Source organism: Eumetopias jubatus, unplaced genomic scaffold (genome assembly GCF_037043125.1).
Source record: "Eumetopias jubatus isolate StellerSeaLion01/CBP00866 unplaced genomic scaffold, mEumJub1_p1.0 scaffold_11, whole genome shotgun sequence".
NCBI lineage: Eukaryota > Metazoa > Chordata > Mammalia > Carnivora > Otariidae > Eumetopias > Eumetopias jubatus.
The window spans coordinates 77616575-77633937 of NW_028274817.1; the positions used below are offsets into that span (position 1 = coordinate 77616575).

Sequence of the window (17363 nt, forward strand, 5' to 3'; positions counted from 1 at the left end):
CTACCTAGGAGTGGCTCTCTACAGCCCATAGTCACTCCGGGAGAAGAGCAGCTGGAGGCCTGTGGGTGGTATTACCCATGGAGGCTACAGAAAAAAAAAACAGGATCACTAATCTCAGACAGAGCATGGAAGTCCTGAAACATTTCCAGAAATTTGGTTCCTGTTCTCCTACTCCTCTTCATCTTGAGACAGCCCTCTGGAAATAGGAAATAGGCCAGAGACTTCAATTTCCATTTTAGTAAGGAGGTTATTGAAGCCCAGAGAAGGTGAAAAGCTTGTTCAAAGTGCCACAGCAAACCAGACCCACTTTATACACCATTGGAGAAGTGCGAGATATAATCCCTACCATCCAGTTCACTCAAAACTGGAATAGATCAAGATAGACTTCTAAAGGTGCTAGGGAACTGCCCTTTTGGTCAGTGTCCCACAAAGACAGGTGGGGATGGTTGACAGATAGGTAGATAGATAATTAGATATAGATATCATCTTTCCCCCAACTCTCCCATACCCTTTAAGGCACACTTCAAGTAACCCCTATATAAAGAAAATTTTCCAGAGAGCCTAAAGAATGGATTTGGATTTGTGTACCCCTATCTATTTTTCCTTCTGTCTCACCTACCTGTTCTCCTAGAGGTTTTTTCTTCCATCACTAATTATCCGACCACACAGCTTTCTTGCATTTAGACCTTCAAAGCAGGTACAGGGATGGCGTCAAAGAGGGAGTCTGGAGGCGTTGGTTGGTTCCTTGAAAAGGCTGTGGAAATACCCTTGGTAAGAGGGGCATGTGGGCACTCTTGAAATATCAGCTGTGCTAGTTGTCAAGGAAGTTCCTGAGCCATCCGGAGCCTTTTCGCATTAGGTCAACCATGTGTTCACCTTGCCGCAAAGGTCAGAACTAATATTAACAAGCAACTGCAGAATGCGGAAATTAAAACCAGCAATGTAGACGGCTAGATCTGGATTTCCTCGGGTCTGAGTTGCAGGTTGGTCTTCAGTGTGAATGGGCATGATCTCTTACTGGACAGTGATTTGGCAATATGAAGCAAGAGCAATAAAAATGTTAATTTCCTTTGTCCTAGTTATCCCACTCCTGGGACTCAATCCTGAGGCAATAACCACCAAAGCATGAAAAAGCTCAAAGCACCAACATTTTTACTTTAATTGCAGAGCTATTTATCCTGATGGCAACAACTGGAAGGTAATCTTTAAGTCCTCTAGGAGGAAAAGCAGCTCTTTGGGTCTTTTCTGCAGACATTGAGGATGATGGCTCTAAGGCTATGGAATTCTGGGGGAAAATTATGCTGCAGTTTGGGGTGAGGAACCTAAGAATGCAAAGTCATGCTTTTCCTTGGACATTGGGAATGTCTATTATTCCTATTTTTGTGTTCTCAAAGACAAGTCACTAATCTGTTGCTCTTGCATTTGCCCTGTGTTTGTTTATTCAGTTAGGAAATATTGACTCCTAATATATACTGTGCCCTAGATTAGAGGATGGCGCTAAGAAGATAAATCAGACATGGTCATTGCCCTCAAGTAGGTAGAGCAACTGGTAGTTGTGTGACAAAAACAGGTATCAATGGTAGCTGTGCACTGAGATAAGTGATGTGACAGAAAGGACCAGAGGGTGCTGTGGGGGCCCAGAGGAAAAGACCTAACTGGGGAAGTGTGTGGGTGTTAGGAAAAACTTATTCAGGAAAGTATTCCTTGAGCTGATTAAGATAGGCTTTGAATCCTGGCTCTACCACTTCCCGTGAGGCTGGGGTGAATTCACTCATTCTGTCATACTTAGCCTTAATACCCCTTACAGGGCTGTCCAGAGAATGAAACAAATAATGCGTATGGAAGAGCCATGGGGTACACTGGGAGACAGTGTTGTTCTGGAGCTAGGGTAGCCCACTTAAATTCCCTGGGCCTCGATTTTACTCATTTGAGAAATGGAGCCACGAAAAAGTGTGTGTTGGGCCATGTCCTTAGGAATGTTATAAGGCCCAGGACAAATAATGGTTATAGGGTGGGCTTGAGACAGCTTCCTCTCTTCCCCTCCCTTTGCCCTATAAGGCCAGGGGCCTTCTAAGTCTAATTCCACTAGAGCACTTCTTACTGCTCCCTCTAGCTGCGCGGTTCCCTTCGAGCCTCCCCTCTCCCACACCAGCACAGTTACAGCAATTACTCCCAGGATGCCAGCGGCGCACTTGGAGGTTAAGGTCAGTCGCGCTGGGGGCGGGGCTTCGGTTGCCGCGCGGTTTCGTTCAAGGTTCCGCTGCTTAAAAAGTGGCGAAGTCCCATCTGTAAGTTATTGGAAGCACCACAGGAGCTTGTGAGCAGCACGGAAAGGCAGACAGACTCTGGTGCTTGGGCTGGTGTGCGGCGGGAGGAGGAAGGAGGAGGAGCCTAATTGGACGACTTCCTTTGTCGTTCATTCCTCCTAGGCATCTGCACCACCCCATCAACTTCCGCTCCTCCCGCCAATGAGAACTGAGGGGATCGAAGCCCCGCCCCACCTTCGCCACACCTTGGTGGCGCGCAAGAGAACGCATGCGCCAATGCGCGCGGAAGGCGGGATCTGGCCAATTTGGGGGTGTCCAGCCGTCCTGTGTCTCCTAGGTTGGGCGCGGATTGTGTGGTGTTGCAGTTCGCGGTCGAAATGTTGCGCGTGCTGAGCTGGAACATCAATGGGATCCGGAGCCCCCTGCAAGGCATGATATACGAGGAGCCCAGCAACTGTGCAGCCATGGCCGTGGAGCGCATTTTGGACAAGCTGGATGCCGACATTGTCTGCCTTCAGGAGACCAAAGTGACCAGTCAGCGCTCAAAAATCCAGGATCCCTACCATACTTTATCTTTCCCACTAACTTTTGTCCCCTACTTAATTTTCATTTATTTTACCATATCTCTATCCGTAGAGTCTTCCTCTTAGACCCAGTTCAAAATCCTGATCCCCTACCCCTCAACCCCTATTTCTCACTCCAGCTTGATATCTTAATTCCTACTTCATCTCCTGTCCTCAGCAGAACTTTAATTCCCTCACCTGTGCAACCTTCATCCTCGCACAGATCCTCTAATTCCCACTCATTCTCCTGCCCCAGCTCAGTACCCCAAATTTCCTCCTCACACACTGTCCAGCTCCAACTCCCAAGTTAGATCCCCCCAAGTCCCCTTACCTGTCCCCAGCTCACATCCTTTAATTCCCACCCCATCTTTGCCCCCAGCTCAGACTCCCTGATTTCTTCCTTTTTACCTATCTCAGATCCTCAGTTCTCCTGTCAGATCCCCTAGAGCTCTACCCCCATTTCTCCTTCCCAGCCTCAGAACCTCTTACCATTTCTATCTCATGTCCCACGCCAAGGTTAGATCCCCTAGTTCCCTCTCTCTCCCACCCTAGCTCAACACCCTCCATGCCTTCCCTCTCCCTTGCACCCCCCTCTAAGACCCTGTAACAACTTTTTCCTCCATCCCCAATTCAGATCCTCTAATTGCCTTCCTCTCCTACCTCATATTCCCATTTCTCCCTCCCATATTCCATTTCCCACCTCCAGCTCCCTCCGCTCACTTAATCACTAGCTTCCCCCCACCTAATTTCCCTCCCCCCATTCCATAGCCTACCCCCTTCTTATTCTGATATCAATTCCCTCTCTAGTCCCCACCATTCTAGCTCCTTCTCTAATCATAGATACTTCATTTTTTCTCCCAACTCTGGCTCTGATGTGTGCAAGGAATTAGCCTACAACTTTAATTCCAGACTCTTGTGTGTCCTGGGCCCTACTTTTATCTCTGACGCAATCTTACATCTTTTTTTTTTTTTTTTTTTTGCAGGGGATGTGCTGACAGAGCCCCTGGCTATCATTGAGGGCTATAACTCCTATTTCAGCTTCAGCCGTAACCGCAGTGGCTATTCTGGTAAATGGGGCTTTCTGGGGACTTTAAATTAGTGATGGAAGCAGGTCAGGAGTGAAAGAGTTTCCAATATTTGATGAGAAGGTAGTAAGAAATTCAGGCTTTTATTTTTAATTTTTTTTTTAAATTACAAAGCTGCTTTTAATACTTTGGGTTGAACCCCACAGGAATAAAAAACACTGGGAAGGAGTAACACCCCACTCCCAGGATGGCCCAGAGGAAGAGAGGCTACCTGAGGGGAAAGAAACACAAAAGGGATCTGCAGACTCAGGGCAAAAGGAATGCCATTGGTGTTGGGATCTGTGGGCACTACAGGAGAAAATGCGAGCATGGTGGGGCTGGCTCCAGGTACACGGGGAGGCCAAGAGGGTTGGACACGAAGCCACAAAGCTACTTGGGTTCCTCCTTCTCCTTTGCCTTTTTCTGCTTCTGCTGCATGACCTCTGAGTCCCTCTGCTTGCAGGTGTCAGCAGAAAGCCTGTCACCTTGGCACTTTTCCTTAACCTAGTAGCTCTGCTTTTTCATATTCTTCTGGCGGTTGAGCTAATGCAAGTTACCATGGGTCATGAGGAGGGCAGCAGCTCTGGCTTACTTCCATTGCATCTTCTCTGTCTGATGTTGTGATGCCCCAGGCTTTTCGTCCACAGAGCTAAAGTCACATAAAGCTACGTGAAGGATAGTTTTTATGTGTAAAATTATCCTGTTTGACTTTGGAAGCACAGTCAGTCATGTGGTAGTTAATTGTATGAGCTCTGGAGTCAGACTGCCAGAGTTTGAATCCTACCTCACTTCCTAGCTGTGTACCCTCTGGCAATTTAGTCAATCTCTTTATACTTCAGCTTTCTCAGCTGAGAAATGTAGATAATGCCTAACTCCTAGGGTTAGTACAGGTATACCTTGTTTGTATGTATATATATATATAATATATATATAAGTTTATATATAAATATTATATGTAAATATATAACAAATATATGAATTTACATATCTATATAAATATATTTTTATATATACATATATGTAAAGCACTTCACTTTATTATGTTTTGCAGATATTGCATATTTTATAAATAAAAGGTTTTATGGCAACCCTGTGTTGCAAAACTCTTGGCACCATTTTTCCAGCAATATTTGCTCACTTCATGTCTCTGTCACTTTTTGGTAATTTTACAATATTTCAAACTTTTTCATTATATTTGTTATGGTGATCTGTGATCAGTGCTTGCAACTCGCTAAAAGCTCAGATGACAGCATTTTTTTAGCAATAAAGTATTTTTTTAAATTTTATTTTATTATGTTATGTTAGTCACCATACAATGCATCATTAGTTTTTGATGTAGTGATCCACGATACATTGTTTTCGTATAACATCCGGTGCTCCATGCAGTACATGCCATCCTTAATACCCTTACTGGGCTAACCCATCCCCCCACCCCCCTACCCTCTAAAACCCTCAGTTTCTTTCGCAGAGTCCATAGTCTCTCATGGTTCATCTCTCCCTCCGATTCTCCCCCTTCATTTTTCCCTTCCTTCTAATGTCCTCCATGCTATTCCTTATGTTCCACAAATAAGAGAAACCATATGATAATTGCCTTTCTCTGCTTGACTTATTTCACTTAGCATAATCTCTTCCAGTCTCATCCCTGTTGATGTAAAAGTTGGGTATTCATCCTTTCTAATGGCTGACTAATATTCTATTGTATATATGGACCACATCTTCTTTATCCATTCATCTGTTAAAGGGCATCTTGGCTCTTTCCACAGTTTGGCTATTGCGGACATTGCTGCTATGAACATTGGGGTGCATATGGCCCTTCTTTTCATTATATCTGTGTCTTTGAGGTAAATACCCAGGAGTGCAATTGCTGGGTCATAGGGTAGCTCTATTTTTAATTTTCTGAGGCATCTCCACACTGTTTTCCAAGGTGGCTATACCAATGTGCGTTCCCACCAACAGTGTAAGAGGGTTTTCTTTTCTCCACAACCTCTCCAACATTTGTGGTTTCTTGCCTTGTCCATTTTTGCCATTCTAACTGGTGTAAGGTGGTAACTCAGTGTGGTTTTGATTTGAATTTCCCTCATGGCTAATGATGATGAACCTTTTTCATCTGTCTGTTAGCCTTTGTACGTCTTCTTTGGAGAAGTGTCTGTTCATGTCTTCTACCCATATTTTGCCTTGATTATTTGTTTTTTGGGTGTTGAATTTGGGAAGTTCTTTGTAGACCTTGGATACCAGCCCTTTATCTGTAGTGTCACTTGCACATATCTTCTCCCATTCTTTGGGTTGCTTCTTTGTTTTGTTGACTGTTTCCTTTGCTGTGCAGAAACTTTTTACCTTGATGAAGTCCCAAAAGTTCATTTTTTGCTTTTGTTTCACTAGCTTTGGAGATATATCATGAAAGAAGTTGATGTGGCTGACATCAAAGAGGTTACTTCTTATGTTCTCCTCTAGGATTTTGATGGATTCCTGTCTCACATTGAGGTCTTTAATCCATTTTGAGCTTATCTTTGTGTATGGTGTTAGAGAATGGTCGAGTTTCATTCTTCTGCATGTGGCTGTCCAATTTTCCCAGCACCATTTATTGAAGAGACTGTCTTTTTTCCATTACATGTTTTTTCCTGCTTTGTCGAAGATTATTTGACCATAGAGTTGAGGGTCCATATCTGGGCTCTCTATTCTGTTCCATTGATCTATGTGTCTGTTTTTGTGCCAGTACCATGCTGTCTTGGTGTTCACTGCTTTGTAATATAGCTTGAAATCAGGCAACCTGATGCCCCCAGCTTTGTTATTCTTTTTCAACATTTCCTTGGTGATTCGGGGTCTTTTCTGATTCCATACAAATTTTAGGATTGTTTGTTCCAGCACTTTGAAAAATGTCATTGGAATTTTGATCGGGATGCCATTGAAGGTATAGATTGCTCTGGGTAGCATAGACATTTTAACAATGTTTATTCTTCCGATCCATGAGCATGGAATGTTTTTCGATCTTTTTGTGTCTTCTTCAATTTCTTTCATCAGTGTTCTGTAGTTCCTAGAGTATAGATCCTTTACCTCTTTGGTTAGATTTACTCCGAGTTATCTTATGGTTTTTTGTGCTATTGTAAATGGAATCGTTTCTCTAATTCCGCTTTCTACAGTTGCATTGTTATTGTGTAAGAAAGCAACTGATTTCTGTGCATTGATTTTGTATCCTACCACATTACTGAATTGCTGTATGAGTTCTAGTAATTTGGGAGTGGTGTCTTTTGGGTTTTCCACATAAAGTATCATGTCATCTGTGAAAAGAGAGAGTTTGACTTCTTCTTTGCCCATTTGAAAACTTTTTATTTCTTTTTGTTGTCTGATTGCTCTTGCTAGGACTACTAGTACTATGTTGAACAATAGTGGTGAGAGTAGGCATCCTTGACGTGTTCCTGATCTTAAGGGAAAGGCTCTCAGCTTTTCCGCATTGAGGATAATATTCGCTGGGGTTTTTCATAGATGGATTTTATGAACTTGAGGAATGTTCCCTCTATCCCTATACTCTGAGGAGTTTTAATCAGGAAAGGATGCTGTGTTTTGTCAAATGCTTTTTCTGCATCAATTGAGAGGACCATATGGCTCTTCTCTCTCCTCTTCTTAATGTGTTCTATCACACTGATTGATTTGCGAATGTTGAACCACCCTTGCATCCCGGGGATAAATCCCATTTGGTCACAGTGGATGATCCTTTTGATGTATTGTTGGATCCTATTAGCTAGGATTTTGTTGAATATTTTGGAATCCATATTTATTAGGGATATCAGTCTGAAATTCTTTTTGATGGGGTCTTTTTGCCTGGTTTGGGGATTAAGGTAATGCTGGCCTTATAGAATGAGTCTGGAAGCTTTCCTTATGTTTCTGTTTTTTGAAAGAGCTTCAAGAGAATAGGAATTATTTCTTCTTTGAATGTTTGGGAGAATTCCCCAGGGAATCCATCCGGCCCTGGACTCTTTGTTTTTTGGGAGGTTTATCTCATTACTGGTTATTGGCCTATTCAGGTTGTCAGTTTCTTCCTGTTTCAGTCTTGGCAGCTTATAGGTTTCCAGGAAGGCCTCCATTTCATCCAGATTGCTCAGTTTATTGGCATATAGTTGTTGATAATAATTTCTAATAATTGTTTCTATTTCTTTGGTGTTAGTCATGATCTCTCCCCTTTCATTCATCATTTTATTAATTTGGGTCCTTTGTTTTTTCTTTTGGATAAGTCTGGCCAGTGGTTTATCGATCTTATTAATTCTTTCAAAGAACCAGCTGCTAGTTTCCTTGATCTGATCTGTGTTTCTGATTTCTAATTCATGCTCTCTGCTGTAATCTTATTATTTCTCTTCTAATGGGTGGCTTAGGCATTGTTTGTTGCTTTTTCTCTAGTTCTTTAAGGTGTAGAGTTAGTTGGTAAATTCGGGATTTTTTGTTTTTTTGAGTGAGGCTTCAATGGCTATTTATTTCCCCCTTAGGACCGCCTTTGCAGTATCCCATAGGTTTTGAACTGATGTGTTTTTGTTTTCCTCTGTTTCCATGAATTGTTTAAGTTCTTTGATTTCCTGGTTGACCCAAACATTCCTGAGCAGAGTAGTCTTTAGCTTCCAAGTGTTTGAATTTCTTTCAAATTTTTTCTTGTGATTAAGTTCCAGTTTTAAAGCATTATGGTCTGAGAATATGCAGGGAATAATCCCAATGTTTTGGTATCGGTTGGGACCTGATTTGTGACCCAGTATGTGGTCTATTCTGGAGAAAGTTCCGTGTGCGCTAGAGAAGAATGAGTATTCTGTTGTTTTAGGGTGGAATGTTCTGTATATATCTATGAGGTCCATCTGGTCCAGTGTATCATTCAAAGCTCTTGTTTCTTTGTTGATTTTCTGCTTAGATGATCTGTCCATTGCTGAGAGTGGAGTATTGAGGTCCCCTAGAATTAACGTATTCTTACCAATATGACTCTTTATTTTGGGGAACAGTTGGCTCATATAGATGGCTGCTCCCATGTTGGGTGCATAGATATTTACAATTGTTAGATCTTCTTGTTGGATAGACCCTTTAAGAATGATATAGTGTCCTTCTGTGTCTGTAACTACAGTCTTTAGTTTAAGATCTAATTTGTCTGTTATAAGAATTTCTACCCTAGCTTTCTTTTGAGGTCCGTTGGCATTGAAGATGGATCTCCATCCCTTCACTTTCAGTCTGGATGTATCTTTAGGTTCAAAATGAGTCTCTGGTAGACAGCATATGGATGGGTCCTGTCTTTTTGTCCAAGCTGCAACCCTGTGTCGTTTTATGGGAGCATTTAGGCTGTTCATATTGAGAGTGATTATTGAAAGATATGAATTAATTGTCATCATGTTACCTATGAAGACATTGTTTTTATAGATTGTCCCTGTAAATTTCTGTTGTATATCACTCTTGGAGTCTTTCTCCTTTTATAGAACCCCCCCTTAATCTTTCTTGCAGGGCTGGCTTAGTGGTCACATACTCTTTCAGTTTCTGTCAGTCTTGGAAGCTCTGCATCTCTCCATCCATGAATGACAGCCTTGCCAGATAAAGTATTCTTGGCTGCATGTTCTTCTCGTTTAGTACCCTGAATATGTCTTGGCTACCCTTTCTGGCTTGCCAGGTCTCTGTGGATAGGTCTGACGTTATTCTGATGTTCCTCCCTCTGTACCTAAGGAATCTCTTGCCCTAACTGCCCTTAAGATGGTTTCCTTGGTTCTAAGATTTACGAGTTTGAGTATTACATGCTGGGGCATTGGCCTGTTTTCCTTGATCTTGGGAGGGGTGTTCTCTGCCTCTAGGACATGAATGTTTGTTTCATTCCCCAGATTAGGGAAGTTCTCAGCTATGATTTGCTCAAATATATCTTCTAGTCCTTTCTCTCTCCACCCCCTCAGGGATTCCAATAATTCTGACATTGGAACGTTTCATGGTGTCACTTATTTCTCTGATTCTAATTTCATGGATTCTGGCCCTGCTGCTCCGGGTTTCCGTCTGGGGGGCTTCCCTAAAGTCCTTTCCCTGCTGCTATTGGTCTGCGAGTCTGTGCCTGGTCCACAGCGCGGGAGGCTATTGCTCACCGGCAGGCAGGATCCTGACGGCTCCCTCCCCCTTCTGTTTATTCTCCGATATCTGCCCACAGAATAATGGCTCCCTGCTTTGTATCTCAAAACCAACCGCCTGGGATAATCTGTAGAAATCCAGATCTATCTTCTTACATCTCAGGCTGATTTTGTGGGTGTTCAGAGTGGTCTGGTAGATATCCAGCTCAGTTCCGGGAACTGGCTGGAATAGGGTCCCGTACTCCTCTGCCATCTTTTCGCCCCTCCAGCAATAAAGTATTTTTTAATTAAGGCATATACATTGTTTTTTTAGACATAAAGTTATTGCACATTTTATAGGCTACAGTATAGTAACAATATAACTTATCTGCACTAGGAAAACAAAATATTCATTTGGCTTGCTTTATTACAATATTTTTTTTTGTGGTGTTCTGGAACAGAACTCACAATATATTGGGGTATGCCTGTATAAGGATTAAACAAATTAGTCCATGTGATAATAATAGCTAACACTTTTTGAGCACTTAACCATGTGTCCATGTAAAACATTTAGACTATTAGCTATTGCTGTTCTGTGGCTTTTGAATTTTTTTAAATTTTTTAAAGATGTTATTTATTTGACAGAAAGAGAGAGAGAAAAAAAAAAAAACACAAGCAGGGGGAGCAGCAGAGGGAGAGAGAGAAACAGGCTTTCTACTGAGCAGGGAGCCCAGTGCGGGGCTCCATCCCAGGACTCTGGGATCATGACCTGAGTTGAAGGCAGATGTTTAACTGACTGAGCTGTCCAGGTGCCCCCTCTGGCTTTTTTAGATGAAGGAACTGAGACTCCAGGGTGTGAATAGAATTGCCTCAGTCTCTCGGGTCCCATCCATAGCCCTTGAGTTGGGAGAGTTGTCAGTGCAGCCACACTAGATGAAGATGACTTAGATGACCTATGTGGGGGCAAGAAGCTGTGCAATAGGCTTTTGGCTTCTAGGCCCTTTCAGAGTATCCTGTCTATCTCCAGGTGTAGCCACCTTCTGTAAGGACAGCGCTACCCCCATGGCTGCTGAAGAAGGCCTGAGTGGCCTACTTGCCACTCATAATGGGGACGTGGGTTGCTATGGAAACATGGATGAATTCACCCAAGAGGAGCTTCGGGCTCTGGATAGTGAGGGCCGGGCCCTCCTCACACAACACAAGATCCGGTAATAGCCCACATCCCCTTGTCGCTGAGCATTTTTGCTTCTACTCTTAGTGTGGTGATTCTGAGGCTCACCTTACAAACATATTCATTGTGGAATATGTCCCATGTTTGCCTTTCTTGGACTCTAGTTATGGCTGCGTTACTCACTGTATGACCTTGCGCAAATCATATTCCCCTCTGAGCTTTGAGTTCCTCATCTCTACAGTGGGAACTGGCTGGCAGGTCCAGCTCTTTTATTACCACAGGCACCTCAAAGGCAACTTGGCAACTCATTGCCCCAAGTTGCTTTCTTTCTGGGTGTCCTGTCATGAATGGCAGCACCATCACCTGGTTTACCTGGGTGTTACCCTAGATGCCCCTCTCCCTGCCTTACCTATAGTCAGTCCCCAAGTCCTGTGCATGCCAGTACGTTCATGTCTTTCTGCCCCCTTCTTCACATCTGTCCCACAGGCAGTCCATTAAGTGGAAGCCACATGGTGTGGGGGAAGGGAGGCTTGGAAATGACTTTTTCTTGGTGTGTGGGGGCGTCTCTTCTCCTCAGCACATGGGAAGGGAAAGAGAAGACCTTGACCCTAATCAACGTGTACTGCCCCCATGCGGATGCTGGGAAACCTGAGCGGCTGTCCTTTAAAATGCGCTTCTATCGCTTGCTGCAGATCCGAGCAGAAGCCCTTCTGGCAGCTGGCAGGTATTGTAAGCCTGGGTGGTACTTGAGCTTGTTCTAGGTGCCCAACCCATTTAGGTGTCAAGCTCCATTGGAAGGGATGTGGGATCTTTGTCTTTTGAGTTCCTTTATAGCCTAGTTGGAGTCACTAGCATGCCTACCTGAATGGGCTCTGCACTGTATGAGCTGTGAGGACCAGGTAAAGTGATACAAATATGGGTTTTGTACTCAGATACCTCTAAGCACCTATCCTGGCTCCTTTTACTCACTGTGAGTCCCGAGGCTAGCTCTGCTTTTATTTTCTCTTGTTATGTGAGTGTATGAATCCCTACCTTACAGAATAGTCTTAAGGATGAAATGAGGTGAAGAAGAAGGTAAAGTGCCTGGGAGCAAATGAAAAGTCTTGCCCCAGGGAAGGACAGGAAAGTGAGGGTGGGTTAGAGTAATCAAGGGATGCTTCCTAAAAGAAGTACCTGGGCTCAGCTTTGAAGGACCGGAAAGATGCCATTAAGTAAAGATCAGTGAGACAATCATGTCAGAGAGGGAATGATGTCATCTTTGGAGATCAGAATTGGGTGGGTCAGGCATAAAATGGAGCAAGGTTATGGTAAGATTGGAGAGGTAGGCTGCTATGCATTGCTGTGGGCTCCCACCTTGGCCTCAATGTGTGAGAAGGGGCTGATCTGAGTTCTTGGGCCAAGAAGAAAGTAAATGGGCCAGGAGTACTGCTTCCCTTTCTTGAATGTCTAGTTGATAATTCCATGTCATGTTTTTTAGCCATGTGATCATTCTGGGTGACCTGAATACAGCCCACCGCCCCATTGACCACTGGGATGCAGTCAACCTGGTAAGGCTCTTCTAGGCCCCTTTCCTCACTTCTGACTGTGGTTCTCTTTAGCCAGCCAGCCACTGCTGGATTTTGGGTCCAAGGGTAGCTTCCTTCATGGAAAAGCAGAGCTTAGTTTGAAATAACTATTCTCAAAGCACTGAGGATTGTTCATTCATTCAGGAGACATAACTCTCTTGCCCTGGACTTGGTCCTGAGCCATGTGCTGACTCAGTTACTAGTCAGTTCTGGCTCTTGGCCCCTCAAAGGTTTCAGCATGGTAGGGGGCTATGGACCTGTAACCAGCCAATTACAGAAAGGTATCTTCAGGGCTGAAGCAAGAGATGGAAGGCCAGGAGTCTAGGGGAGCCTGGAGATATGGGATTCCTGAGCCAGTGTAGACATTAGGGAGGCATCTGAAAATGGTTGAATTTTAAAAGAGTAAAACAGCTTTGGGGCTGGGGGAAGCAAAGCATTCTAGCTTGAGCAAAGGCTGCAATGTGAGAATTTGCTTGGTATGCATGGTGAACTGCAAGTCCCATTCTTAGTAGGGGTTGACAGGGGAAGGGAAGTGAGTGGCAGGAGATGGGGCGGGAAAGTCCTTTGGGGGCCAGATTTCAAGGTCCTTGAATTCCACATTGCCTTGATCATTTCCCTAATACACTGTTTCCTGCTCATGAACTTTCAATACCTTCCTGTTATATCTGCAATGCAAAGAAAACATCTAGGCCTGGTGTGGAAGGCTTTTTAATCTCCATTTCCATGTACCCCTACACACTCCGTCCACTGCAGCCAGGTTGTCTTCTCTCAGTCCATTGCAAAAAGTTATTTTCATTTTGACTTTTCTCACTGTACCCTCTGTCTTTTTTTGTTGTACGAACCTTTCATCTTTGAGTCCCTCTAGGTCAGTGGTTATCATTCCCTGACAGCACATTAGAACAAGGAACTTTTACAAGAAATTAATACCTTGGTGCCACCCCAGACCAATTAAATCAGAATCTGTTGGGTGTGGGGCCAGGGTAGCAGTATGTTTTACAAGGTCCCGGGCTGATTTTCTTGTACAGTCAGGCTTGAGAACCATTGCCTTAGAATCTACAAGCCAGTTTTCACCTTAGCTTGCCTCATGAGGGGAGTGATCAGTAACTTATGCTGGCATAGTCCAGCTCAGCATTGGGCTTGGCTCAAAGTAGGGGCTATAGGAAGAGTCTTTGGACTAGTATGCAGAAGAGCCACATAAACAGATGTGGCTCCCAGTTGGGAAAATGAACAGAAATGAGATAATGAAAGAATGGTGGTGGCGGTGTGACAGGGAAGAGAATGGACATTACAAAATACGAGCCTTCAGTCCTTCCAACCTTATTTCTCATAAGGCATTTACTCAGTCTGTTCTTTCTGCTTCCTGCTATAGTGTCATATAACTTTATGCCTTTTCTTCTTAGTTCAGAACTATCCTAGATCTCTCAAGTGCACTTCTTACAGTCTTCCTTCCAGGAAAAGACTAATAGTATCAGGTCACATGACAAACACAGTCTTTCCAAAATAGCAGAATATGTCCACTTCCCAAAAGACTGGCTCTTCTAGTCTTCATCTCCCTAAATGGCACCATCATCCCCTTGGCTACTCCATCCAGAAGCCTGGGAATTATGTTAGTATTGTCCTTCCTCTCTACCCCCACTTCCCACATTCAGCTAATCAGTGGGTTAGTTGATTTTAGTTCTAAATCATCTCTTAATTTAATTTTTATTTGTCTCCTCTGGCTCTACCCTAGTCTTAGTGATTATCATCTCTTGTTTACGTGGACTATGATAATTATCTCCTGTCAGTCTGCTGGTCCCCAGTCTGGTCTCCCCTTGTCTTTTGGGTTCATGCTTCCCCTCTCCACGGGCCCATTACAGAGGCTGCGCTGTCAATTTATAACACCTTCTGCCTGCGTTGCTCCTGCTCAGCCTTCACTTTCCAGATCCAGATCACTTCCTGAAAGGAAGCCTCATTGGTCCCCTGGACAAGCTCAGGTTCCCACTTTGTCCCTAGTATCATGCCTGGCACATAATCAATGTTCTTTGAACATTTTTTTCATTGAATGAGTGGGTAGGCCAGGTGGATTGGATGGATGGATGAAGATGAATTGGAGATCAGAGCCGAAGGAAGTATTTAGGTATGGATTTCTGGAGCTCCTCAGCTGAGGAGTTTGTGGGGGAGAGAGGAGATGGTCTGTGAGGCCTTTGACACACACAAAATAAGTCAAATAGTTCCAGAGGGTTTAAATGAAAAGGTAACAGTTTCCTTAACTCCTAATCCCAGCCCTACTTCCTAGAGGTAACCACTTTTAACTTCCTGCTTTCCATCATTTGGGTGAGCAGTTCTGAGAATTGCTTTGATTAAGTAAACGACACACTTTCAGATTTGACATTTAATCCCAGCTCTGCCAGTTCTGGGCTGTGTGACCCTGAGTAGTAGTTTCTTTTGGAACAATCACATTTTCTTGTCTGAAAAAATGAAGCAGTTAGTCTTAAGTCTCTTCCAGGTCTAGGCATCTAGTTTTGCCTCTGTCTTCACCCCTGTCCCCCTTCTCCAGGAATGCTTTGAAGAGGACCCAGGGCGCAAGTGGATGGACGGCTTGCTCAGTAACCTGGGATGCCAGGCTGGGTCCCATGTACGGCCCTTCATTGATAGCTACCGCTGCTTCCAGCCAAACCAGGAGGGGGCATTCACCTGCTGGTCAGCAGTCAGTGGTGCCCGCCATCTGAATTATGGCTCCCGGCTTGACTATGTGTTGGGGGACCGGACCCTGGTAATAGATACCTTCCAGGACTCCTTCCGGCTGCCTGAGGTGATGGGCTCTGACCATTGTCCCGTGGGTGCAGTCTTGAGTGTGTCCTCTGTGCCAGCAAAACAGTGCCCACCTCTGTGCACCCGCTTCCTCCCCGAGTTTGCAGGCACCCAGCTCAAGATCCGTCGCTTCCTAGTTTGTCTCAAACAAGATCCTGTGTGCAAGCAATCAGCGCTGCGACTCAGCAAACAAACCCAGGTACAGATGCACCAAAACAAAGCCCGTGTGCGCTCAACCAGGCCTCGGCCAAGTCAGGCTGGCTCCAGCAGAGGCCAGAAAAACCTGACAAGCTACTTCCAGCCATCCTCCAATCATCCCCAAGCTTCTCCTATCTTGGAGCTTCCTAGTGTGGGTGCCCTCATGACCCCAAAGACTCTAGAAGAGGAGGTGATGGCCAAAGTGGTGGAGGGGCAGGCCAGTGCTTCAGAGGCCAAGGATGAGAAGGAGGTACGGACTTCTTTTTGGAAGTCTGTGCTGGGGGGCCCCTTGCCCATGCCACTCTGTGGGGGTCACAGGGAGCCATGTGTAATGCGAACTGTGAAGAAGCCAGGACCCAATCTGGGCCGCCACTTCTATATGTGTGCTAGGCCCCAGGGTCCTCCCACTGACCCTTCCTCCCGCTGCAACTTCTTCCTCTGGAGCAGGCCCAGCTGAACCAACCCAAGGTACAGATGTCTGGCATGGTCAACCCTGTACATAATCTGAAGCCAGCTCCCTCCTAAGCTGCCTCTTTCTTCCCCAAGGACCCTTCCTCCTCTTCCACTTTCCTGAAGAACGTTTCCTTTTCCTCTTCCTCCTTTAAGGCCTCTCTGACTCTCTTTTTCCTGCCTAGCACCTCCTCATTGGTGAGCTTCTTATTTCTTAATGCTGTGACCCAGTTCCCCCACTCCACTTTCCATCTTCCTGTCAGAAGTGCACAGGAACCAGTTGCCCCAGGAAGTTGATTTTAAACCCTTTTCTTTCTTGCTGAGAAATATATCTGTGCCTAAATAAAGTCTGTGTTTTTGTTTGAGCACACGATGTCATGTAGACATTTTGGATGTGCTTCATGAAGTTGAATCAGAGACATTATCTCAACACTAGGTTTGCCAGCTGCCTGTAGCCTGATGATAGAACTCCTAGGAAGGGGGGAGGCAGGAGGAGTGGTACTACCATAAAGGTGCTCTGTTGAGTTGTAAAGGTTCCCTGCACTGCTGAGGTTAGTTCAGCAAGGGAGGTGGGTGTGGTGGTAGAAAGCTCAGGTGGGTTGCATAGCCTTAAACCAGTGCTTCCCAACTGGTGTCCCACAGCTGCCACAGAACAGGTTATAGGGTGGGAAGAAAAGGCCCTAGAGTTGACAGGTAGAGCACAAATGTCAGGAGAGAGTGCCTCTTAGGCAAGTAATGTTATTAGTTCACCTGGGTGTGCAAATGTTTTCTGTGTGCTATGACCTGGAAAGACTGGGAGCATTTCCTTGAAAAAGTTTCTTGCTATATAGCCAAGTCTCTTTCCCACCTTGGAAAATAGAGCTGGTAGGTCCTGTTCTATAAGGTACTGTGGAGAGGAGAGGATAACTGATTGGGGACATCCATTCTGTGTGCTGGAAAACACCTCCAGAGTTGTGGGGAACTATTTCTCTTCCAGGCAGTTCAGTTAGGGTTGATTCCATCTCCTGGCTTCAGGGGCTACATGAGCATAGGGTTTCCAGGTCTACCAGTGAAGAGTCAATCCCTGGATTTTTGTTGAAACCATTGGGAAGGAGCCATTTTCATATAAACCTGCCAAGTGTCCCAGCTCTTTGTATGCAACTCACTGTGTAGTTTTTGGCTGCCATCTTCCTCTTTCTGGATCAGTGTCCCTATCAGTAAAATGGGTTGGTCAGACCAACAAGTGATCTATGGTTTCCTCATGGCTCTGCC

General features: G+C 44.7%; 1 protein-coding gene and 1 pseudogene across 1 annotated transcript; one reads left to right on the forward strand and one right to left on the reverse strand.

Moving 5' to 3' along the window:
* Positions 1-2543: 2543 nt before the first annotated feature.
* Positions 2544-16477, forward strand: APEX2 (apurinic/apyrimidinic endodeoxyribonuclease 2). The gene is made up of 6 exons (XM_028093090.2): positions 2544-2801; positions 3814-3897; positions 10966-11146; positions 11687-11833; positions 12587-12656; positions 15211-16477. Exons 1-6 carry the CDS (start codon positions 2645-2647, stop codon positions 16117-16119), a joined length of 1548 nt encoding a protein of 515 aa, XP_027948891.1. The 5' UTR covers positions 2544-2644; the 3' UTR covers positions 16120-16477.
* Positions 4269-4461, reverse strand: LOC148163094 (small EDRK-rich factor 2 pseudogene; annotated as a pseudogene).
* Positions 16478-17363: the final 886 nt, after the last annotated feature.